At 42.7% G+C, this 25,496-nt stretch overlaps 2 protein-coding genes across 2 annotated transcripts in view; both read right to left on the bottom strand.

The window, feature by feature from the left end:
• EFCAB2 (EF-hand calcium binding domain 2) overlaps positions 1-25,496 on the bottom strand; it is a 113,997-nt gene that overhangs the window by 15,427 nt on the left and 73,074 nt on the right. Inside the window, exon 3 of the mRNA XM_021689878.1 lies at positions 6,101-6,173. Coding sequence (XP_021545553.1) covers positions 6,101-6,173 — 73 coding nt within the window. The remainder of the gene's footprint in view (positions 1-6,100; positions 6,174-25,496) is intronic.
• LOC110580213 (60S ribosomal protein L17-like) lies at positions 2,287-2,794 on the bottom strand. Its single transcript, XM_044916430.1, has one exon. The coding sequence runs from the start codon at positions 2,788-2,790 to the stop codon at positions 2,287-2,289; it is 504 nt and encodes a 167-aa protein (XP_044772365.1). The 5' UTR covers positions 2,791-2,794.

Here is a 25,496-nt window from a genome sequence, read left to right as displayed (position 1 = left end):
TATCTATCCATTTAACTCTTAATTTCTCTTCATAGTGTTTGCTGTTTTTGGTGTATAGGTCTTGATTATATAAATTTTGTTAAATTTATTCATTATTCTATTTTTAAGCTTTTTTAGTGGGGTTGTTTACTTAATTTCATTTTTCTTATTGTTGATTTCTAATTATAGAAATAAAATTAATTTTTCATGTTGACCATGTAGCCTGTGATCTGGCTAAATTCACATATTAGTTCTTGTGGCTTTTTGGTAAGTCTCTTAGGATTTTCTACATGAAAAATCATGTTGTCTGAAACAAAGAGTTTCACTTTTTCTTTTCCAAACTGCGTATCTTTTATTATTTTTTCTTACCTTATTGTACTAGCTGGGGCTTCAAGTAAATGGTGAATAGGAGTGATGAACTCAGGCATCTGTGCCTCGTTCATGATTTGAGTATGAGTATGATTTTAGCCTTGAATTTTAGTAGCTGCCCTTGGCCGGCTTGACAAGTTTCCTTTTATTCTTCATTTGCTGAGTATTTTTCTCTTCAATGGGTACGGAATTTTTTCAAATGTTCTTCCTATATTTACTGAAATGATCATATGGTCTGTCTACTTTGTTCTGTTGATGTAATAAATAATAAAGTACATTGATTGATGTTGAGCCAACCTTAAATTCCTGAGATAAACTCCACTTGCTCATGATGTATTATCCTTTAAACATGTTGTTGAAATTGATTTGGTAAAATCTTATTAAGGACTTTTTACATCTATGTCAGTAAGCTCTGTTCTTTTTCGTAATAGGATTGTCTGGCTTGAATATCAGAGTAATGCTGGCCTAGAAAGTGTTATCTCCTGTGACGTTTCCAAAAAGAGTTTTGTGTAGAATTGGTATTATTTCTTCCATAATGTTTGAGAGAATTCTCTAGCAAAGCCATCTGAACTTCTAGTTTTCTTTATGGGAAAGTTTTTAATTATAAATTTAATTTTCATAATTGATACAGGGCTATTCAAATTCTCCAGATTTTCTTGGGTCAGTTTTGGTAATTTGTGTGTCTCAGGGAATTTGTCCATTTCATCTAAGTTGCCAGGTTTATTAGCATAACGTTCTTTATTATCCTTTTAAAATGTCTGAAGGATAATGATAAACCCTCCTTTAATCTTGATGTTGGTAATTTGTCTTGATCACCTTAGCTAGAGGTTAATCCAATTTTATTTGAAAAGACTAGTTTTTTGCTTTTAGTGATTTTCTCTATTTTCTATTTCACTGATTTTTGCTCTTCATAATTTTTTTTCTTCCATTTATACTGGGTTTTTGTTGCTCTTCTTTTTCCACCTTGTTAAGATGAGAATTTAGATAATTAATTTTAGGTCTTTTTTTATTTTCCAGTGTAAACATTTAAAGTTGTAAATTGGCGTCTAAGCACTGCTTACCTGTATCCCACAAAGTTTGACATGCTGTATTTTCATTAACATTCAGGGCAAAATATTTTCTAATTCCCCTTGTGATTTCTTCTTTGATTCATGAATTATTTAGAAGGAGGTTGCTTAATTTCAAGTATTTGAGGATTTCCTAATTATCTTATTCTCAATTGATCGCTAACTTAATTCCTTTTTTAATTTTTTTAATTTACTTTTTTTTAGAGAAAGAGAGAGAGAGAGCAGGAGCAGTGGGGAGAGACACAGGGAGAGGGAGAGAGAATCTTAAGCAGGCTCCACACTGAGCACAGAGCCCGACATGGAGCTTAATCTCACGAACTTGAGATCATGACCTGAGCCGAGATCAAGAGTCAGACACTTAACTGAGTCACCCAGGCGCCCCTTAATTCCATTTTTAAAATCAGAGAACATATCCTATATGATTTTAATTTTTAAAAATTTACTGAGACTTGTTTTATGGCCCAGCACTTAATCTATCCTGTTGAATATTCCCTGTACACTTGGAAAGAACATGTATTTTGCATTTGTGGGTGTATGTCCTATAAATATCAATTAGATCAGAGTGACTAATGGTTGATCATCTATGTCTTTGCTGATATTTTATGTAGTTGTTCTATCAATTATTTAGAGAGGGTTGTTATAAGTTCCTTCTATGATGATGGAATTGTCTGTTTCTCCCTCTCATCTGTCCATTTTTGTTTCATGTCTATTGCAGCTCTGTTATTAGGTACACAAACATTTAAAATTTTTATACCTTTCTGATAAACTGACCTTTTTTTTTCCTCTTTTTATTTTTATTTGCATTTATTCTGTGCAGAATTTACTCCCGGACCATAAGTTTTTGTTTCTTCAGTTTCTTCTGGGATATCTTTTACTTCTGTGCAACCTCCTCTTCTGGTTTAGGAACAATCTGCTCTTTTTCAGTAAGGATCATCTCAATGTGGCAGGGAGAGCTCATGTGTAGGTTAATCCAACCATGAGCCCTATACATTCTATGCCGCATCTTGGGGATTTTGTTCACCTGGATGTGCTCAATGACCAGAGAATCAACATCTAAACCCTTAAGTTCAGCATTACTCTCTGCATTTTTAAGCATGTGCAGTAAAAATTCAGCACTCTTCTTGGGCCACCGACCCTGTGCCCAGCCCCACCGTTCGGCCTGGGCACACCTACCAACTCCACCACTGTAGCAACAGAATGGCACACAATGCTTCTGTAAAGTGACGTCTTTCAGATGCTTGGTGGATTTTTGGATATGCATACCCTTGATGGCCTGGGCAGTTTCACGTGCGTTCTTAAAGTGAACACGAAGATTTGAACCTCTTGATTTACATGATTTCATAGGGTTTTCTGGGTCAAGCGAATAGCGAACCATTTTCAGAGGTCACCTCAGGCCACTTAGGGGAAGAGATAAATTGACCTTTTTAAAAAAATCACTGTACAATGTCAAAATCTCACCAACATAGGTCTTATTTTCCAAACGCTTTTTTAGCTCTCCTTTCTAATTATTTTAAATTCTCCACAATTCCATTTAGGTTTGAACTTCAAAGGCTGTCGACCTCTCCATGCCCTTCCCACTGGTACTGAGATGCTGTCATGTCCTCCCAGCTCCCACATGGAAGATCCTGGAAGGATATAACTTCTTAGTAAAGGAAGAATTGTTTGGTAACCTGTATGTCAATAAAATTTGGGTATTAACCTTTGTCACAGTTGTTGAGTTTTGTGATATTCCAAATGTGCAGAGATTATTTGGGGCAAGGTGGTAATTGTAGAATATGAAGTAGAGGGATCAATGCCGAGCGATTTTTAAATGATCTATTTCAAGAGCAACATCAGATCTCATATCTCTCTTCAGAAGCAAGGGGCTGAGAGTCAGTATGTACTTCGACTAAAACTCAAGTAAATGGCAACTAGAGACCTGCACACAGGTTTTGATGTTTTATCGAAGAATTTTATTTTGTTATTTATTTATTTATTTATTTGGCAGAGAGACGGCAAGAGAGGGAACACAAGCAGGGGGAGTGGGAGAGGGAGAGGGAGAAGCAGGCTCCTGGCTGAGCAGGGAGCCCAATGCAGGGCTCAATCCCAGAACCCTGGGATCACGACCCAAGCCAAAGGCAGACGCCTAACAACTGAGCCACCCAGGCGCCCCTATCGAAGAATTTTAGAGCATTATCACATTATTGCATTTTAAAGCAAAAAAAAGGCAGAAATAGTTTCATTTCTGAAACTACTACAGAGCACTTAGCAATAGGACATTCACCCCTAGAGCTTTACTACTGGAGCTCTGATTTTCTAAATGTATTCAATACCTACAACTATCTATGTGCTTTGTTCCCCTCACTTATTTGGGAAACCACAAAAAGGAGAGTCACACCCAAAACTTCTTATGCATATCGCTATAATTTAATTTGAATAAATTGTGCACAAGGACAGAAAAATGTGTATAGGGCTTAGATAGCACAGCGATCCCTACTGGTACAACTGCTCTAAACATGTACAATTTTCAAAGGTTGTGTCAGTATATCTAAGAAAGAGGCAAAGACAAATTAAAACGTTGGCATCCAAGCATCTACTGTGATTAACTGCGCAAACCCGTGGGGTCGCTTCAGCAGACAGCCACCTACAGAGCAAGCAAACCCAAATATGTGTTGAGTGCCCACCAAGTAACACATGAATCCTCAGAGTTATCAGATTTAATCCTCATAAAGGTACACTTTACTATTGTTGCGTTCCTTTTGTGGCTGTGGAACCAGGCTTTGAAAGGCCACATAACTGTAAGTGGTAGCTACGGGCCTCGAATGTAGACCTCCTGACCCAAGATGCGGTATTTATTCTACTTTGCCACAGAAACTTACAGATGAAGAGTTGGCAAACTTTTTCTGCAAAGGACCAGACAGTAAATATTTTAAGCTTTGCAAACCATATGCTCTCTGTTGCAAGGACTCTCAACTCCACTCTTGCAGTGAGAACACAGCCAGAGATAATATGTAAATAAATGAGTTTAGCTGTGTTCCAATAAAACTTTATTTATAAAAACAGGTGGTGGACGGGGTTTGGCCCACGGGTTGTGGTTTGCTAATTAAAACAGACAAAAGGAATTAGGCTCTAAAGGTTCTGCTTTTTTATCCTCTGGAGGCATTTTTCCTTACTCTTCCACCTACTCTACTGAAGTATATGCGGTAATTACGATTTCACTTTAAGTTCATCTTCCAGTTCCTATCTGCTCCACGGTGCCAACTCTCCTCTTTCACGAGCACAAATTCTAGCTTTGTCGATAAACACTGTCAAGTAGTGATCAACACCTTTTTTAAAAAATGTGAGGACCAACTCAGGAAAAATAAGATTTTTCTCCTCTGAGTAAAAATAGTTTTATTGGATCCCAAAACAGAAAAACAATGTAAAGATTTTGTGCTTTACTGAATATTTTTAAATGCTAATGAGAAACCAGTCCTGCTTTTTAGTTACAAGATGCTAATACGCGGGCAACAGAGTCGTCTTTTCAATCTTCCACTTCTTAACTGTATATAGTGCTTCAGGATTCAAAACATGTCTTCTAATACATTACTTCATTTACCTTTGAAGTAGGTATTCTCATGGAGAAACTGGCGCAGAGGTTAGGTGACTCACCCCAATGCCATGCTGGGCACAAAAATCAACTAAACCCCTACTTCCTTGCCTGCCTCCCGTCTCCTCCTGCTCGAAGCCTGGCCTCCACCAAAACCCACACACCTAGATCAGCAGTTCTGAACAGATTCTTCTCCTGGTGGGGGCCCAGGTAGCTTTGTTCCCTTCAGGCCTCTGCTTTGTTGAACTGAAAGCTGCACTTGACATTAGACCAGACGCTTTTCTGGAAAACCAAACAGGGCATGGAGCTCTCTGGTCTCGGGCCACTCAGCACTGCTTTATGGGGTAATTCTCTCCAGAGACTCCTCTACACTATTACAAATAACCATTTTTAAAATTCTTGGACCATTCAGTCAATATCAAGGTAGTTCTTATTATTTCATTATGTGTACTATTTCTTCTGAAAGTTAGTTTTATTTCCCCTCAATAAATATAAATCTCTTACAGTCTCTACTTCCCCTTCCATCCCCTCTGAACTGACATTCTTCACTACGTTCCTTTCATCTGTCAGTGTTCTCTCTGCAGACAGTCAGTCCCCTGCATCTGATGGCCTTTCTCCAACTAATTTTATTTTTTTAAAGGTTTTATTTATTTATTTATTTATTTATTTATTTATTTATTTATTTATTTGAGAGAGAAAGCTCGAGCAGGGGAGGAGCAGAGGGAGAGGGACAAGCAGACTCCCCGCTGAGAGCAGAGCCCGATGTGGGGCTCGATCCCACGACCCTGAGACCATGACCTGAGCTGAAACCAAGAGTCTGATGCTTAACTGGACTGAGCCACCCAGGGGCCCTCTTCAATTAATTTCAAAGAGTGTAAATAATATCTAAGGTGGGCTCTTTACTTGAGCCATTACATTACTTGGTCAAAGTCATTTCCTCCAAATCTGATATTGTTTCAGAACTGTTGCCTGGCCAATCCGCAAAGCTGCCCCAGTGTCTTCATCAAGCACATTCATTAGTTTAGGACATGCCCAGTTGCAGTTAAGGGTTTTTAGATCCAAGGATCAGGGGGAGCAGAGAGCCCACCACACACAGCCCTGCTGCCAGCCCGCTTACCTCTGCGATCAGGTCATGGAGCTCTCCTTCACTTGGGCAGCACCCTAGAGACCTGATAATTGTTCCGATCTCTCTGCGGGAAAAAATGGTCAATAGTTTCAGAATTTAAACTTTGAAAAGCAAGCGCGGTGTCTCTCTAAAGGACTTCAGGGTGGTTGTAGCCCAGCAAACAAAGACACTCAGTAAGTACTGCCTTGTGAGGATAGAAGATACTTCCCGGGAAAAGGAAAAGGCAGACAAGTGAACCAAAGAGAGAAAGAAGTGTTTGCATTGATTAGCAAACGCAAGCCCTGCCTGAGCCAAAACCCAGAAAGTTCTAGAAAACGGAAAGGACAGAGGAGTAAGAAAAAGAAATGTCAGCCACTTACTAGCCGAGTTTAAGTTAGTTAACTGTTTTGCACCTCAGTTTCTGCGTCTGTAAAAGGGGGACAGAGGTTTGTGCTGAAGTTCACGTGGCCTCTAGTGCCCGCTCGCTTGAGTTCAGATCCCAGCTCTGCACCGCGCGAGGCGGGGCGGGCTAATCTCCAACTGCATAAGCCTACCTGGTGGGCAAAATATAGCGTCTTCCTTCAAATACTTAGAATGGGGCTGGGAACACCCTCAGAGTAAAATATAAGAACTATCGTAATAAAAGCATAGCTCTTGGCGGAGTAGCCACTCCATAGATATTAGTTACTCTCCTGCCCCCCCATAATAATGTAATTTAATTCAGCAAATAACCTAAGAAAAGTCTGAATTACATTCAGTATTCTCTAGATGCTAAGACAGGATTTGTAATAGATTATTAAGTATTTCCACTTAAAATTATTAAAATTAAAGTTGTAGGATTTGGATGTGTACTTAATTTCACAAATATTCACTTAACTAGAATATTTCATTTCTTTACCATTCTGGATAATATCGGTGGTGTTATATTTACTCACTATTTTACTGAGAAAACATTTTAAATAAGAATGTCTAGGTTCTTCACTTAAAGAGGTTGCAGGATGAATATCAAGAGGAAAACCGAAAGTCAGTAACTGTGGAGGATGGGATTAACTTTCATTTATTGGTTTTCCTTCACAATAAATGAGGACCAACTTAACACGTAACGTCTTCCTGTTTCCTACCTGCCCGAGCACCTCAGTCCTAACACTTGTGCACTGTTTTAAACGCCCACATCCCTCATGAAGGCAGGACGTGGACATGATGGTGGGACTAGACACTGAAGCATTCTATAAGACTATACTTTCAAGAAGTCCCTAAAGATGTCCCATGAATCTGGCTAACACCACTGTAATAAATATATCATTGTAACATCAGACTCCTGCTGTATATGTTACAACTGATAGTTAATGAGGCAGGAACCAAAACATGATTTGGTCAGTACTCACAGATTTAGCCCCTCCGTAACCTTCCAGGCCTCTCTATGTGCATCAGAGAACCACAGGAAGTCCAGAATCAGAGGGACCCGAGGAAAGGCTGTCACCCTGCACGATGGGGGGGGGGGGGGGGAGGGCGGGGCCGGGGGGGGGGGGGGGGGGGGGGGGGGGGCGGGGGGGGGGGGGGGCACAGGGCGAGGTGGGGGGACCGGAAGCCCTTGCAGGCATGCATGTGGGACAATGGTCCTACTGAGCACTGGGCAAGGGACCAGCCCAAGTGAAAACAGGCTATAAGTGTAAAATACACACGGATTTCAATAAACCAAGTACGGAAAAAAAAAAAATGTCAAATATCTCGTGGATAATTTTTCAATTGACACATGTTGAAATGAAATATTTTAGACATACAGGGTTGCATAAAACATAGTGTTAAAATTAATTTTACCTGTTTCTCTTTTACCTTTTTTTAAATATGGTTACTAGAACATTTTAAATTATAAATCCAATACCCCCTATTTCTGGAAATGGCTAGGAATAGCTGCCATCATCAGTCAGCCTGTGAGAAGAGAGGTACGTAGAAAGAAAAGAAGAATGACTTTGTGCTGTGTCAGCAAGATCCCCTTTGCCTCTCCAAGAAACGGTAAACCAGATTGAAATGAGCCCTTTGTCGCTGCCAACACCCAGGACATGGGAAGGTCTAAGGCACTAGCTGGGGGGTGGGGCACGATCCACCCCCAGACGGCGTGGGCGGGAAGAAGATCTGAGAAGAGTGTGCTGACGGGAAGAGAACAGCCAGGGGTCCAGCAAGAACTCTACAGAGACCGGCCCTGACCCAGCGGTCCAAGGAAGAGGGCCTGCATTAGACACGAGGGAAAGGGGCCAGAGGGCTAGGCGAGAACTCCACAGATCCGCAGAGCGCCGTGTCAAGGGAGCTAAGGAAAGACATGGGGGAAGAGTGGGCGTCATCTTGGTGTCACATACTGCTGAGAGGTCGAGTAAGTTCTGAGAGACGCCCACTGGATTTAGGAAAGGAGATCAGTGGTGATTTTTTGACAAGGGAAGCTGCCGTCGAAGATGGTGGAGAAATCTGATTGCACTGGGTTTAGGAGGATGGATGTGTGAAGTGAAGGGGAGGAAGGGATGTCTGGAGCGGACATGGGGTCAAGGAAGATTGTGTAGGACCAGAGAGAGGTGAGCACGCTTGGATGCAGATGGGCGTGGCTCAGGAGGGGTGGCTTCCTGGGGAGATGGGAGGGCTGGTGCTCCGCACTCAGTGTGCACACAGCCACCCACGCACCCCCCACGCCCCAGGTCCTGCCACCACCGGCAGGCTGCTCTGCATCAGAGGGTGGCAGGTCCTTCCTTTCAGCCAGAAAGTTCTCCTCTCTCCCCTTCGGCTCCCCTTTGAAGGACCTATCACCCTCCTCGCCTCTCCTGAGTGACGCCAGCTAGACTGTCTCACTTTGCTGAGGGAGACCACAGAAAACAAAGCTCGCTTGATGTCCCTCACGCACCAAGCTGCTTCCTTCTCTCTAGTCCTAAAACACGAAGGCCTGACTGATGTAAGAGGAAAAGGCAAAGCTTCTTTGGCTGACGAGTCCACAGTGGCCTAAAGAACAACACAATAACTCAAGAACGCACCTGTACCCCTACAAACTAGCCCTCGAGCTGTGTTTAGTAGTTAATTCATCTACACGCAGCTGGCTCAATTTTTTTTTTTTTAAAGATTTTATTTATTTATTTGACAGAGAGAGACATAGCGAGAGAGGGAACACAAGCAGGGGGAGTAGGAGAGGGAGAAGCAGGCTTCCCCGCGGAGCAGGGAGCCCGATGTGGGGCTTGATCCCAGGGTCCCGGGATCACGACCTGAGCCGAAGGCAGACGCTTAACGACTGAGCCACCCAGGCGCCCCAGCTGCTCAATATTCTTAGTTAACGCTTCAAAATGGCCATTTGCCCCATCCTAGATTCTGGGCCCCTTAACTTTCTATCCTGCTCGCTCTACCCATCTATCATCTCTTGCCTCAAGCTCCGCACCGCGGACACACCTAATCTCAGCAGAAGAGCCCCCAGACCTGTCCCCTACTTCCCAGAACAGACACCGGCTGTTTGGGCACCACGGCTGACACCCCTACCACCTGCTGGGGCAGCTCGGGCTGCAGAGCTATACACCACAGCCTGGGTGGATGAAAACATGCCATGACTGCACACAGTTCCAGAGGCTGCCAAGTCCAAGACCAGGACGTCGTCAGGTTCAGTGTCTAGTGGGTACCCTCTTCCTGGCTTGCGATGGCCACCTTTCTCTGTGTCCTCACATAGCAGACAGCGAGCCCGCTCTGGGTCTCCCTCTTCTTCCTCGATAAGTACTCTTAAGCCCCTTGGTCTTGGTTCTTGTTCTGGACACACTTGCATCCCACTCAGCACCTTCATCCTCTCCTCTACTAGTTGCTTCCTCTTTTGCCCTAAAATATTCAGATATCTTCCTTCCTTATGTTGAAGACATTCTGATAGGTGCCTCAGCACCTTCGAGCACGCTCCCCCCGCTTCCTTCACTACTCCTTGTTCTAACTTACTCATTGCCTGCTGTCCACTCCAGGCCCAGATGCTCCGCAGACCTGCCATGCCTAGCTCTCTGCCACTCAGTCTGTCCTGCCTCCGTGAGCCTCTCCACTCCTCTCTGCCCCTCAACTGCCCCCGGCCCGGACCCTGCTTACAGGATGACCTCACCGTTAAAACCATTCCCAGAGCCTAAGAGAAGAAGCAGCAGCTCAGGTCCGGACAGAGAAGCCACTGGTGATCTCAGCAACAGCACCTGTAGGGAGGGAGGGACAGAAAGCCTGCGGGGTGCCGGCGGCGGGGGGACTTGAGTAGCAGGCACAGAGAACACAGCAGGGGAAGGTGGCAGCTCTAGAGGGGCACCCACAACTCCTGGCCAGCACTCTCTGCACTCAAACTCTGCCCCCATGGACGCCTTTACTCCTCGCAACGGCCCCTTGCAGGCGGGGTGCCTCATGCTCTCCATTACACAGATAAGGAGACAACCCTGGGATATTCAATAACTTGCCCGGGGCCACATACAGCCAATCCCAGCAGTGACCCCCCGGGGGGCCGAGGGCTGAGGCTGCAGGTCCGACCAGGGGGCAGGACAGCGGGACGGTGGAACCAACAGCTCCTCTGGGACTTGGAGAAGGAGTCGTCCCCGCAGCTCACTCACACCCTGCTACCACCTGCAGGCTGCAGGGGAGCGATGGCCGCACACAGCCACGCAAGGGTTTGGCTCTGCTCTCCACGCTTCAAATATTCTCACCCACTTACTCTTGACAACAGCCCTGGGAGGACGGCGCCTTCTATTATTCTACCGATGAAGAAAATGGGAGCACAGAAAGGGTAGGTAACTTCCCCGTTATCCTAGTAAGTCATGGCCAAGGGATTCCCACACACAGGCTGGACCCCACCCTCTTCACCCCTGAGTGCCACTGCCCTTCAGAAACCTGGCCGAGGATTTCATGAGACTTACAGGAGAACTTGACTGTAACAAGACGCTTCCAAAGAAAACCGGAGGCTCCACCCTATGGGAGCCTTGAAGACAGATCCAGGGCTCAAAACTGATGACCCAAGGGACAGATGTGGCCAGCATATAAGGTTACGTTCAGCATAGCATCAGTCTCTTTATTTAGGTGGGGCCACTCGTACGCGTCCTCAGAACTGTCCAAGTCTGTGTGCCTCTCACATTCATGTCACAGGCCTGGCCCCTGGGGGAATCTGGGTTTATCACTCCTGGAAAACGGCTATTTACTGTAGGAATTTACCTGCAAGAAGCCTGGGAAGGAGCCAAATGACCTCTTCAAGTTCTCCCCAGCTGCTCTGATTCTATTATATTTAAACACACACACACACCTGTGGTTTATGTAAGTGAATGTTCTAGTTCTTAGAAAATATACACTGGAGTATTTTGGGGAAAAGTCATAATGTCCAAAGCTTACTTTCAAATAGCCCAGCAAAATTAAAATAATAATAAAATGTGTAAATGTGTATACAGTGTAAATATGTGTGTATATATATTATAAAAGAGAGAACACAGGCAAAAGCAAATGTGGCAAAATGTTCATAATTGGTACATCCCTGTGACCACACACAACAGTTCCGTGGGCCACTCTTACTATTTGTCTATAAGTGTATAATTTTTTAAATAAAAAGTTTTCATTAAAAACAAAACAAAACAAAACAAACAAGAAGTGGGCACCTGGCTGGCTTAGTCAGAAGACCGCACGACTCTTGATCTTGGGGTCATGAGTTCGAGCCCCACACTGGGTGTAGAGATTACTAAAAAACAGATGAACTTTAAAAAAAAACAAGATAAGCACATTTGGAATGAAAACCAAAGTAGTAAGAATAACAGAAATCCTGCCTCATATAAACTATTTAGAACAATTAAGCATATACCACCTATCATTTTGGCTTCAGAACAGGTAAAAGTATCTGGAGAAGATGAAGCCCTGTATGGTGAACTGCTCCGGGCAGGCACAGGACAAGAGGGAGGGAGGGGAGGGAAATTATAGGAGAAGCAAAGACGCCTCTGAGCTCCTCTTATTCTTACTCGTTCCAAAATACAAGGCCGGAGGCACAGAAGACGGACGATCCCAAGAGTTCCTGTGGCGTTAGGATTCTGATGCCAAGCACACAGCAATGCAAGTGGTGGGGGGGTGGGGAGGGGTGGGCACGTGGGCCTCCAGAACCCCAGATGGTGCCAGGATGGGGCTGGGGTCCTGGCCGTAAAGGAGGAAACCACGTAGCTTACCTGTCAGCCTCAGGAGTAGTGAGGCTCCTAAAGGTGAGCTAAGAAAAACAGAGAGGAAGAGAGGACAAGGAAGAACAGAGGCCAGAAAACCGTGAGGCCATGAGTTCCTGAGAAAGGGACAGGGGTCTAGAAAGGAGGAGAACTGAAAAGGAAATGGGAACAAGGAGGCAAAACTGTAGCTTTCAGAGACAAGGAATAGAAATTCCAAAACTTCACGATGAAAATAAAAGAAGTTCAGAAATAAGTAATAACAAAGATACTAGACAACTGGAACATTAAACAAAACTATGAAATAAAGCGACACAATTACACACAACATTAGGGCTGATTAACCTATTTCATTCTACTAAACGGGATTTTGAATCAAGTGAAATGATTGAAAGTTATTTTAAAGTAACTTTTAAGGGGCGCCTGGGTGTCTCAGTCAATTAAGCATCTGACTGGATTTCAGCTCAGGTCATGATCTCAGGGTCATGGGACTGAGCCCCACATCAGGCTCTGCACTCAGCGCGGAATTGGCTTGAGACTCTCTCTCCTTCTGCCCCTCCCCCTGCTCATGCTCTCTCTCTCTCTTTCTCAAATAAATAAAATCTTAAAAAAATAATAAAGTAACTTTTACCATGATTGTAACTTTTTTTTTTTTTAAGATTTTATTTATTTATTTGAGAGAGAGAATGAGACAGAGAGCATGAGAGAGGGGAGGGTCAGAGGGAGAAGCAGAATCCCCGCTGAGCAGGGAGCCCGATGCGGGACTCGATCCAGGGACTCCAGGATCATGACCTGAGCCGAAGGCAGTCGCTTAACCAACTGAGCCACCCAGGCGCCCAACACTTTTAAATCATTAAAGTATTTACAATTATTTTTTTTTTTTAAAGATTTTATTTATTTATTCATGAGAGACAGAGAGAGAGAGAGAGAGAGGCAGAGGGAGAAGCAGGCTCCCAAGGAGCAGGGAGCCCGATGTGGGACTCGATCCCAGGACCCCGGGATCATGACCTGAGCCGAAGGCAGACGCTTAACCATCTGAGCCACCCAGGCGCCCCAAAGTATTTACAATTATTAAAGTAACCTTTTAAAGCAACCAGTTAGAAACTTCCCGAAGTCAATGTAGTGAAATAAAACTAAAATAGTTTCTGAATTTTAATAATTCCTTCCTAAGTCTTTTTGTCAGGCTTTTGGAAGAGAGAGCAGAGAAAAGGCAGAAACAAACTCATTTGTGTACAGTGGTGGGTGTGCTGTTACCAACTGGCTCCTCAGAAGAGAAAAGCCCTGATTAGCAGTATTTGCATTTCCACTGAGTCAACACAACCACAACCACCAGGCGCCAACTTCAAGCTGCCCAAGTTGCTGGGGAAGCAGGTGGGAAGAGATGCCCCCGGGGTCCCCAGCTCACCACCGCCGGGAGGCCCCCACGTGTACTAACTGCCTCCCAAGCATAAGTCAGAGTAAACCATGGTACTGCAATCAGGCGGAGGTCAACTTTGAGTATTCAGTATTTTGCATCATTCATAAACACATTCATGTTTCATTTTACACAGAACAGCCTGAAAAAGTATAGATCACTGCATGAGTTTGCCGGTCGCCCTAGCTCAGGGGTCAGGCGAATCTGTGCGCCGGTCCAATGTCACTGTAAGTGCTGCCCAAGTGAGCATCTTGGCTTTTTAGTATAATTTGCTTGTAAGTTTATGCAATTTACTTTTTATAGAAATTAGTTGGTAACAGTGGCTTGCAGAATTCCTGAAAACGTAACAGTCTGCTCTTGTGCCAGTCAGCATGATTTGGCTCCAACCCTGATTCTCCAAGTCCCGACCACTTTGTTCAGACAGCTCCCGGCCCTGCGGTCCCTAGACAGGTTCATCTTCTGAACAACCCGCTCGGTGTTCTGCTGTGCCTACAGAACGGAAATTAAATACATTCCTTGTAAAAAACAAAATAAAACAAAACAAAAAACCCACATTTTTCCTTGGGAAAATTTTTTTTCTTTTAAATCAATTTCATGGGATTTTCTTTTTTTTAATTGATGACACCTCAATTAAATCAGCTACTTCTTATAAAGTCTTTAACATCTGCAGAGCCGTTCTCTCTGTCAGAGTGGATGTGGTCTTATATCGATAAGAACTACAAACGAGGGGTGCCTGGGTGGCTCAGTTGGTTGAGCGTCTGCCTTCAGCTCAGGTCATGATCTCAGGGTCCTGGGATCGAGCCCTACATCGGGCTCCCTGCTCCATGGGAAGCCTGCTTCTCCCTCTGCCTCTCCCCCTGTTTGTGTTCCCTCTCTCACTGTCGCTCTCTGTCAAATAAATAAAATCTTAAACAAACAAAGAACTACAAACGAACTCCAGAAATCTTTACGGTTCAATACTAAGAATCTGTTTCTGCATTTGCACTATATATAACGTAGTAAACATGGGGACGACATCGCTTCAGAACACATGAGTCACGATACAGTAGCCTAATAGAGGCATCTTGCTTTAATTCGTGCACAGCTTGTGTGTCAGGCCCAGGCTGGCTGCCCCCAGGCCTTCGGCGGGTGCAGTATCACGTTCCTGACACGAGGTGGCGCCAGAGCCACGGACCTAGGTGGTGAGTCCTCCGTTTAAGGGCGGTCTAAGGTCAAAACCATTCCAAGTGAAGACCTGACTCAGGACAATGGACGCAATTCTAAGGCAGAAAAGAGCAGGCAAAATACTTTACCTCCCCTATGATATTAGCTGATATTCATCTAAGTATAAAAGAATGTTGAAAACAAGTCAAAAATGTCTGAGAAGGAACAAAAGCAGGATTTGAAAATGACTTTCATTTATTTCATAAATATTTGCCAAACACTACCGTGCACCAGGTACCATTTACAGCACGGCAGACAACAAAAAGAAGACCTTGTTCTCGCAGAGGGCGTTTTCACAGATTGATCTCCTTTTGCAAAGCCATGAAATGAAACCGAAATAATGGCTAAACCTCCTTATTCAGACAAGGGCTCTACTCAAAAAAAAAAAAAAGGCTTATTTTTCTGAAGGTCCCTCTAATCAAGTGAGGACCATTTTTCCACTGCTAAAAGATGCTTTCCAAAAAGCTTTGGGTTCTAACTTGTTACGGCATTATTTCTCATACTGTCCTATGTGCTAGAGTTTGCAGCTCAAGTGAAGAACTCAGTCTCCTGTGTACCTCAGAAAAAAGCTCCATAAAATATCAGACACTACTTTCACCCTAGGCAACCAAGTGGGGGAGAAAGCGTGCACACACACGTCTGTGCACGGGCTTCAGGCAGTGGTAAACTCTACGAAGAAATCACCCCCACTGTCATTATTACCATAACTGCACTGGTCTGCTGGGGCAGCCGCAACAAACCGCCACAGCCGGGGGTGCGGGGGGGCGGCTGAAACAACAGGGATTTATCTGCTCACGGCTCTGGAGGCAGGAAGTCCAGGATGGAGATGGCAGCAGGGCGGGTTTCTTCTGAGGCCTCTCCCCTCGGCTCGCAGACGGCCACCTTCTCCCAGTGTCCTCACACTGTCCTCTGTGTGCGTGCGTCCCTGGTGTCTCAGTGTGTCCAAATTCCTTCTTACAAGACTCCAGTCAGACTGGGTTTGGGCCCGCCCCAATGCACTCATTTTACCTTAATCCCCTCTCTAAAGACCTTATCAGCAAATCAGGCTATATGGGGAGGTGCCAGGCATCAGGGACATGACTTCCGGGGGACACATCTGCACCCATCACAGTAACCATAATGACTACTATACACCTACCACCACCACCTTTCCTGGCCACCACTTCTCACCTGGACCACAGAAGTCACCCTCATGTAGTCTCTGCTTTGGCTCTCACCAGCCACCTGCATCCACTCTCACAACAGCCAGAACAATCTTTAAAAAAATTTTTTTTTAATTTTATTTATTTATTTTGACAGACAGAGAGAGAGGGAGAGCAGGAACCCAAGCAGGGGGAGTGGCAGGCAGAGGGGAGAAGCAAGCTCCCCACTGAGCAGGGAGCCCGATGTGGGACTCGATCCCAGGACCCTGAGATCATAACCTGAACTGAAGGCAGACACTTAATGGCTGAGCCACCCAGGTGCCCTCAGAACAATCTTTTAAAAAATGAAAATCACAGTACATAATTTCCCTGCCTAGAAGCTTCCCACTGCACTTATAATGTCTGTGAGGTTCTACCTGATCTGGACCTGCCAACCTCTCTGACTTGGTCTCACACCCTGGTCTCCAGCCACCCACCTTGCTGCTACACCCTCCTGTGCTGCTCTCCCACACACTAAACCCTTGCCCCTTCAGAGGACCTTTATATTTACTCCCCAGTTCTTCACATGGTTGGCTCCTTCGAATCTTAAAGATCTTAACTCAAAAATGACCTCCAGAGAAACTTTCCCCGACCAGAGGTCTACACAGTTTTATCCCACCTCCCCACACCCTCATTTGCTAATACATCATCCTCTTCTATCTTCCTAATAGCATTTTATAACATTGTCCTGTTTTATTTACTTGATAGCACTTATTACTATCTGAAATCTGTTTACTTGTATATTGTCTGTTTCTTCCCTCTAAAATGTAAGCCCCAGGGGGCTCATTCAGTGAAGAGGCCAACTCTTGATTTCGGTTCAGGTCATGATCTCAGGGTTGTGGGATTGAGCTCCCTTCCCCCTCCCCCACTCTCTCTCTAAAAAAATAAAATAAAATAAAATAAAATGTAAGCTCCATGCGGACCGAGGCCCTTCACTGCTACATTCCAACACTTAAAAGGAACTCACACATAATAGGGGCTCAGTACACATCTGTTGAATAATACATGAATCTGTAGAACACTTTACAGTTTGAGAAACGCCTTTCAATTAAAAAGAACTTTCATATGTATTCACTCATTTAATTCTCACATCAATCCATTTTATAGTCCCTATTTTAAAAATAAGGAAACTAGGACTTGGAGAAGGCATTGGACTCACCCTCCGGGAACATAACTAGTATATGGAGCAAAACTGGAAGCTGGTTCCACTCTCTGACTCCTGAGATTCTGTCACTCAGGACTCTTTGCAATAACATCTTCTTAGGACAAATCATGGTGGTTAATGTGATTTGAGGTGAAAAATAGTGACAGAGAAAAAGACCTGGATGCGGAACAGAACAAACATGGCTTTTGCATATTTCTCATGGATGTTTTGGTTATAACAAGGGTTTAATAAATGTTTACTAGATTCATTAACTAAAACATTTTCCATTGTTGTGAAAGGTCTAAATAACTCCAAATTCTACATTGCCAAATGGCTGCTCACTGTCCAAACAAAACCAACAAAAAGCTCACTGTCCTGGAGTTTTCTTTTTAAAAAAATAACACTGAAACACCATTTGGCAAACACGACAGTAATCCTTGTTATGAGTAAGATCAATCAATGAATGCTAAAATCAGTGGGCAAAGTTTGAGGAGAAAGGGTATTTTGCATCGTCTTGCAGTATCTCCCCCAAGATATTTACTAGCTACGAAGGGAAAAATAATAACTTTACAGTGGGGAACCCTTGGTAGTGGGAAAACTTAAACAAGTGAACAAGGTTAACATCACCAGTGGTGGTAATGAAACCTAAGCACATCAACTACCCCGACACGATGCTCTGAGAACACTCCTCTGGTATTCCTGCCCAAAATGCCTTACCTCAATGTGTGCATGAGAACACATCAGACGAGCCCAACCTCAAGGGCATTCTACAAAATCACTGAGCAGCACTTTTCAAAAGTATCAAGGTCACAAAAGAGAAACACTGGGGAACTGGCACAGGTTGGAGGCCTGAAGACCCTTGACAACTAAATGCAACCAGGATTCTGGGTTGGCTCCTGGAGAGAGAACGGAGAGTCGTGGGAAAGCCAGTGAAAGTCCCAGATCTTCGCTTCGGTAATTGTGGGACGTCTAGTTAGGACGTGAACATTAGGAGAAGGTGGGCAAAGGATACACAGGAACACTCGGCACTATTTTTTGTGTTTCTGTAACTCTAAAATTAATTTCAAAATAAAATGTTTTTAGAAACACTGAGAAGTTTTAAAATAACTTTGATTTAAAATTTTTGAAATAAAAAGTTTATTTTAAAATAATAATTTATAACTTTTTCTCTATGGTCAAAGAATGGGGAGTTCTGGTTAATCAGATATTTTAAAAGACTTACCAGTTTTACACCTCAGAGATATTAGCCGTTTGCAATATAATGTTTTCTCAGATAGTCGTTCATCACTTGATTTTTTTTTTTAAAGGTATTTTTGTGATGTGGCTGAAGTATGTCAGTCTTTTAACTTTAGGAATTTGTTGAGTCATTTTCCCCATTCCAAGTTCATAAAGAAATTCACCTATATATATTTTTAAAGATTTGTTTGTTTATTTAAGAGAGAGAGAGCACAAGCGGGAGCAGAGGAAAATAGAATCTCAAGCAGAATCTGTGGTGAGCACCGAGCGCAAAACCCAATGTCAGGCTCGATCTCACGACCCTGAGATCACGACCTGAGATGAAACCAAGAGTCTCATGCCTAACTGACTTCTTCCCTGTTTCATAAGTGAACTCTCCATATGCACTTGGGAATATTTCTGGGTTTTCTGTTCTATTTCATTGTCTTTTATGCCACATTCTTTTCAGTGTAAAGGATCTGTAATGTTTTACTATCAAATAAAGCTAAACTCATCTCCTTTCTCTTCTTTATCAGCAATTTCCTGGCTATTCTTGCTTATTTATTTTTCATATGAGCATGACATTCACTTGTGTAGCTCCAGAAAAGATCTGGTATTTTAACTGTGGCTGTGTTGAATTTTTAAGTTGATTTAGGATTATTTGACATCTTTGAGTTCAAGTCTTCCTGTCCAAAAAACGTGGTATGTCTTTCCATTTGTTCAAGTCTATTTCTATATCTTTCAGGTTTTCCTAAGCTAGCATTTGTAATTTTTTTGTTATATTTATGTCTATAAATTTTAGCTTGTAGATCTAGGGTCTTATCTTCCATTATATATCACCTGACTGGTTATTGTATAATTGTAGGCTCTTGATTTCTGTCTATTAGTTTTATTTCCTACTACTTTATCGGACTTTTTTTTTCCTGAGATAATTTGGGTCTCTTGGGTTTTCTAGAGATTTCATGATTTCATATCTGCAAATAGGGATAGTTTTCCTTCTCTCGTCTTTTTTTATTTTTTTAAAGATTTTATTTATTTATTTGACAGAGAGAGACACAGCGAGAGAGGGAACACAAGCAGGGGGAGTGGGAGAGGGAGAAGCAGCCTTCCCGCTGAGCAGGGAGCCCGATGCAGGGCTCGATCCCAGGACCCTGGGATCATGACCTGAGCCGAAGGCAGACGCTTAATGACTGAAAAACCCAGGCGCCCCTCGTCTGTCTATCTTTTCTGCCTTCTACCACGTCATGTCCAATATTTATGCCTCCATTAAGACTTGTCTAATTGTGTTAGCTAAAACCTCTAATACTAAATTGGGGGTTCCTGGGTGGCTCAGTCAGTCAAACATCCCACTCTTGATCTCAGCTCAGGTCTTGACCTCAGGGTTTTGAGTTCAAACCTCACGTTGGGCTCCATGCTGGGCATGGAGTCTACTTTAAAAACAAAAACAAAAACAAAAACTAAATAATAATGGCAAATATGGATATTCTCATTTTGTTCCTGACTTTAACAGAAATGTTGATTCTCCTTCCTCATTAAGAAAGAAACTGGATTTTAGGCTGAGATACACATATTTCATGTGAAGATATACATATTTCCAGATCTACTTTACTGAGTGTGATGGTTAATTTTATGTGTCAGTTTGATTGGGCTTCAGGGATGCCCATATAGCTGGTAAAATAACATTTCAGGGTGTGTCTGTGAGGCTGTCTCCAGAAGAGATTAGCATTTGAATGGTAGACTGAGTAAAGAAGATTGCCCTCACCAATGCAGGTGGGCATCATCTAATCTGATGGGGGCCTGAGTAGGAAAAAAAAGGCAGAAGAGGGGCAGATTTGCTGTCTTTGCTTGAACAATCTCCATCTTCTCCTGCCCTTGGACATCGGTGCTCCTGCTTCTCGGGCTTTTGGACTCAGACTTACCCCATCAGCTCCCCTGGTTCTCAGGCTTTGACTCAGACTGAATTACATCATTGGCTCTCCTGGTTCTCCAGCTTACACACAGTAGTCATGGGACTTCTTGGTCTCCATAATTATGTGAGCCAATCCCTGTAATAAATCACCTTTCCCCCTCTCTCTCTATATATAAATATATAGATACAGATGCAGATACAGATGTAGGTATAGATGATACAGACATAACCAATTGCTTCTGTTTCTCTGCAGAACTCCAACATATTGAGTCTTTAAAATTATGAATGTGGGGGCGCCTGGGGGCTCAGTCGTTGAATGTCTGCCTTCGGCTCAGGTCATGATCCCGGGATCCTGGGATCGAGTCCCACATCAGGCTCCCTGCTCAGCAGGAAGCCTGCTTCTCCCTCTCCCACTCCCCCTGCTTGTGTTCCTGCTCTCGCTGTGTCTCTCTCTGTTGATTAAATAAATAAAATCTTTAAAAAAAAATTTAAAAATAAAAAAATAAAATTATGAATGTGTGTTGAATTCTGTCGAATGCCTCTTAAGTGTCTATAAAGATGATCCTATGATATTTCCTCTCGGATTTATTAACATAATTAAATATATTAATACACTTCCCAACATAGTACTATTCTTCCACTCCTGGAATAAATCCCATTTTGCTTTAATCTGATCTTGCATTTTGTTGCTGGCATTTCACTTATAATCTTTATGTAGATATTCATAAGTAAGATTGTTCTGGAGGATATTTTTAGTTAAGTTGTTGTTACCTGTATTATACTTATCTCTGAAAAAGAATTTGGAAGTTTTCATTCTTTTCTTATTTTCTAGAAGAACTTGGTACAAAAGTTTTTTCCAGGTTTGATAGAATTCTCCTATGAGAGCATCTGGATGGAAGCCTTTCGGTGAGAGAGCTCTTTGAAAACTTCCCTATCCATTCTGTGGAATTTAGTATGTTTCGATTTTCTATCTTTTTTAAAATTTTATTTTATTTTATTATGTTATGTTAGTCACCATACAGTACATCATTAGTTTTTTATGTAACGTTATCAATTTTCTATCTTCACTGGGATCCAGTTTTTGTTGATTTGTTTTGCTTTATTTTTTGTCAATTTTGAAGTGTATAACTCGGTGGTTTTTAGTAAATTCACAATAGTAAGCAGCCACTACCCCTACCTAATCCTAGAAGAGTTCCGTCACCCCAGAAAGGATCCCAGACCTGTTAGTCCCTTCTCGTTCCCTTCCCCTCACCTCCTCGGAATCACTAACCACTGCCCCTCTCTATGGATTTGCCTACTATGGGCAGTTCCTAGAAGTGTCATACCACACATGGCCTCCTGTGTCTGGCATCTTCCACTTGGCATAGTATCTCCCAGACTCACCCACCTTGTAGCACGTGTCAGTTCTTCATTCCCCTTTGTGACTGAAGAGTATTCCAGTGTATGGATACACCACATTTTGTTTATCCATTCATCAGTGGATGGACACTTGAGTTTCTCCTTTTTGGCTATTAGGAATAATGCTGCTATGAACATTCATGTGCAAGTTTTTGTGTGAATATAATTTTTCATTTCTCTTGGGTATATGCCTAGGAATGAAATTTCTAGGTCATATGGTAACTCTGTGTTTTAACTTTCTTGAGGAACTACAAAACTGTTTCTGAAAGTGGCTGCACCATTTCACATTCCCACCAGCAGCATATGAGGGCTCTAATTTCTCCACATCTTCACTAACATTCATTATTTTACATTAAAAAAAATTATAGCGACCCTAGCACTTCTTTATGGTTTTGATTTGTATTCCTCTAACAACTAATGATGTTTGGCATATTTTCATGTGCATATTGGCCATTAAGTATGTTCTTTGGAGAAAGGTCTATTCAAATACTTTATCCACTTTTTAATTATTTGTATTTTTATTATTGAGTTTTAAGAGCTCTTTGTATATTCTGGATGCTGACATATGATTTACAAATATTTTCTCCCCCTCCTGTGACTGACTTTCTATTTTCTTTATGGTAAAAAACAAGTTTTTAATTTTGATTTAGTCCAATGTATCTATTTTTTTTTTCCTTCGGTTACTTACGCTTTAGGTGTCATATCTAAGAAACCACTGACTAATCTTTGGTCACAAAGACTTACACCTGTGTTTTCTTCTAGAGTTTTATAGTTTCAGGTCCCAGTGTAGGTCTCTTATTTACTTTGAGATAATTTTTGTATATGGTATGTGGCAGGTGACCAATTTCATTTATTTGCATGGGAATATCCTGCTGTCCTAGCACCATTTGGTGAAAATATTATTCTTTCTCCATTGAATTGACTTGCCAACTTTGTTGAAGATCAATTGACCATAAATGTAAAGGTTTATTTCCAAACTCTCAACTTTGTTCCATTGAAGTACATGGGTAAACCTCATATCATAGAGTCTTGATTACTAAAGTTTTGTTTATTTTTTTTAAGTTTTTTTAAAAAAGATTTTATTTATTTATTTGACAGAGAGAGATAGCGAGAGAGGGAACACAAGCAGGGGGGAGCTGGAGAGGGAGAAGCAGGCTCCCCGCTGAGCAGGGAGCCCGACGTGGGGCTTGATCCCAGGACCCCAAGATCATGACCTGAGCCAAAAGCAGACACTTAACCGACTGAGACACCCAGGTGCTCCAGCTATAGCTTTGTTTAAATATTGAAATTGGGAAGTGTGAATTCGACTTTGTTCTTCCTTTTTGAGATTGTTTGTGGCTGTTCTAGGTGCCTTGCAATTCCATATAAATTTTAGGATCAGCTTGTCGATTATTGAAAAAAAATTAAAAGGCAGCTGGGATTTTGATAGGGATTATGTTGAATCAGTTGGTCGATTTGGGAAGTATTGCCAGCTTAACGATAGTAAGTGTTCCAATCCAGGTGTACAAGTTTTGACAAATTATATTCTACTAGAAAATTGCCCTTTACAGCTAGATTTTCAAATGTGCTTGTATAGACTTGTACAAACTACTCTCATAATATGTTTAGATTTCCTCCGTTTTGATTGTCATTTCACCCCAGTCATTGGTGCCTTTTTGTGTTTTCTCAAAAAAAAAAAAAATGCCAGTGACTTTTGTTTTTTTAACCTTTCACAAAGAACAAGCCTTTCATTTTATTTATTAGTTCCTACTGTTTCCCTGTTTCCCGGCGCCATTATGCTTTTATCTTCACCAATCCCTCCCTTCTGCTTTCTCTCACCTTACTCTTTTTCCCTAGCTTTTTGAATTGAATATTCTATTCATTTTCTTATGCTGTTATTTTGCTTGATATAGGCATTCATGAGTTTTGATTTGGTTGTATCTCATGGATTCTAATGCCATTTCCATTTTCATATCTCATTTCCATTATAGTTACTTTCCAGAAGTTTTCAATTTCATTGTCCTAAAACTTCCCCTTTGACCTAAGAGTTGTTATAGACTTTAAAATTTTTTTTCCAGATTGAGCTACAGATTTGGATGTGGATGAGATTTCCCAGGAAAGGGTATAAAGTGAAAAGAGAGATGGGGATGAACCTCCTGGGACATTAATAAGTCATCCAGAGGCGTAGTTGTCCCCAAAAGGAGCTGAGAAGGAAGAACTGGAGATGTTGGATGAAAACAGAAGGTGAACTCAGGGAAGACAAGGGAAGAGACAACTGGTGACCTCAGGAGACACAGTGTGAATGGGAATGGGGATGGAGGTAGAAGTCAAATTACAAATTGCACATGAAGAATGAACAGAGTGAAGGTTCTCAATAAAAGCAAACTCTTTTTTTTTTTTAAAGATTTTATTTATTTATTTGACAGAGAGAGACACAGCAAGAGAGGGAACACAAGTGGGGGAGTGGGAGAGGGAGAAGCAGGCTTCCCGTGGAGCAGGGAGCCCAATGCGGGGCTCGATCCCAGGATCCCGGGATCATGACCTGAGCCAAAGGCAGACACTTAAAAGCTGAGCCACCCAGGCACCCCGCAAACTCTTTTTCTTATCAAGATTCTTAACTATGAAGAGAAAGACAATGATAGGGCATTAGCTGGGGGGTTTACTGGGTAGAAGTTTTTTTGTTTTATATGAAAGACATGTATGTAGTGGGATATTTTGCAATGACAATGAAAGCCTTTCCATCCAATTCATGGTACCCTTTCCCCCCAACCAAGGTGGCTAGCGCATTCCATGTTCACTGCCTCAGGGAGAGGAGAACTCAGCACAATACAGAGATCAGGGTGAATGCCAAGGAAAGCTGACTTACTCGTGAGTACGTGGCTCGGCGCTCATACTATCCATGCCTGCCCCTCTGCAGACTTCCGTGTTTCTGCTTTGCGTTAGGCCGTGGGTTCAGGAGAGCCACTGGGTCTCCTTAGGTTGGAGAGCTTTCGGTGCTCTAAGAGCCACGGTCCTGCCGCTCTTCTGCATGCAGTCTGGGACTATCTGGGTGATGAGGCAGCTCTGTGAGGCCACCACACACACACACACTGTCAGCCAATTTTTCCCCAACCTCTAATTAAGATTCCTCTGAGCAGAGCATGGGAATTCCTCTTGCCCCATATCCTCGTTTGTACCTGCTGCTGAAAGAATTTGTGTCACCGAGTGGTGCCTGGGTGGCTCAGTCGTTAAGTGTCTGCCTTTGGCTCAGGTCATGATCCCAGGGTCCTGGGATCGAGTCCTGCATCGGGCTCCCTGCTCCGCGGGAAGCCTGCTTCTCCCTCTCCCACTCCCCCTGCTTGTGTTCCCTCTCTCGCTATGTCTCCCTCTGTCAAATAAATAAATAAAATCTTAAAAAAAAAAAAAAAGAATTTGTGTCACCGAAGCTTGTTGGAAGTCCCTGTTCAAGTCTTTGCTCATTTCTCTCTGTGTGGGGTTTTTTTTAGAAGGTCCCAGGTGATTCTAGTGTGCCCTCAGAACTGGAAACTACTGCTCTAGTCTATGTGCCAATCTATCTACCATCCTATAGCTACAGTTTTCTTTCTAAAAGCCCAAATCTGTTACTTCTCTGCACTTAAGGATTTCTACCACTCACATAACAAAATCCAGGCTCTGTAGGGCACACACAAGACCATTCACTGAATGGCCCCAACCCACCTTTACACATTCATTTCTAATAACTCCACAAATGAGTAACATACACTCTGCTAACATTATTGGCACTGACTATAGACAAAAGACAATGCTGTGCACATTAAAGAGTCCAAA

This window comes from Neomonachus schauinslandi, chromosome 6 (genome assembly GCF_002201575.2).
Source record: "Neomonachus schauinslandi chromosome 6, ASM220157v2, whole genome shotgun sequence".
Taxonomy (NCBI): Eukaryota; Metazoa; Chordata; class Mammalia; order Carnivora; family Phocidae; genus Neomonachus; species Neomonachus schauinslandi.
Note: the sequence above shows the minus strand (reverse complement) of the source record. Positions and strands in the feature narration are given on the sequence as shown.

Coding starts and splice junctions, on each gene's coding strand:
- LOC110580213 (XM_044916430.1), bottom strand. CDS start 2,790: ATGGTTCGCTATTCGCTTGACCCAGAAAACCCTATGAAATCATGTAAA.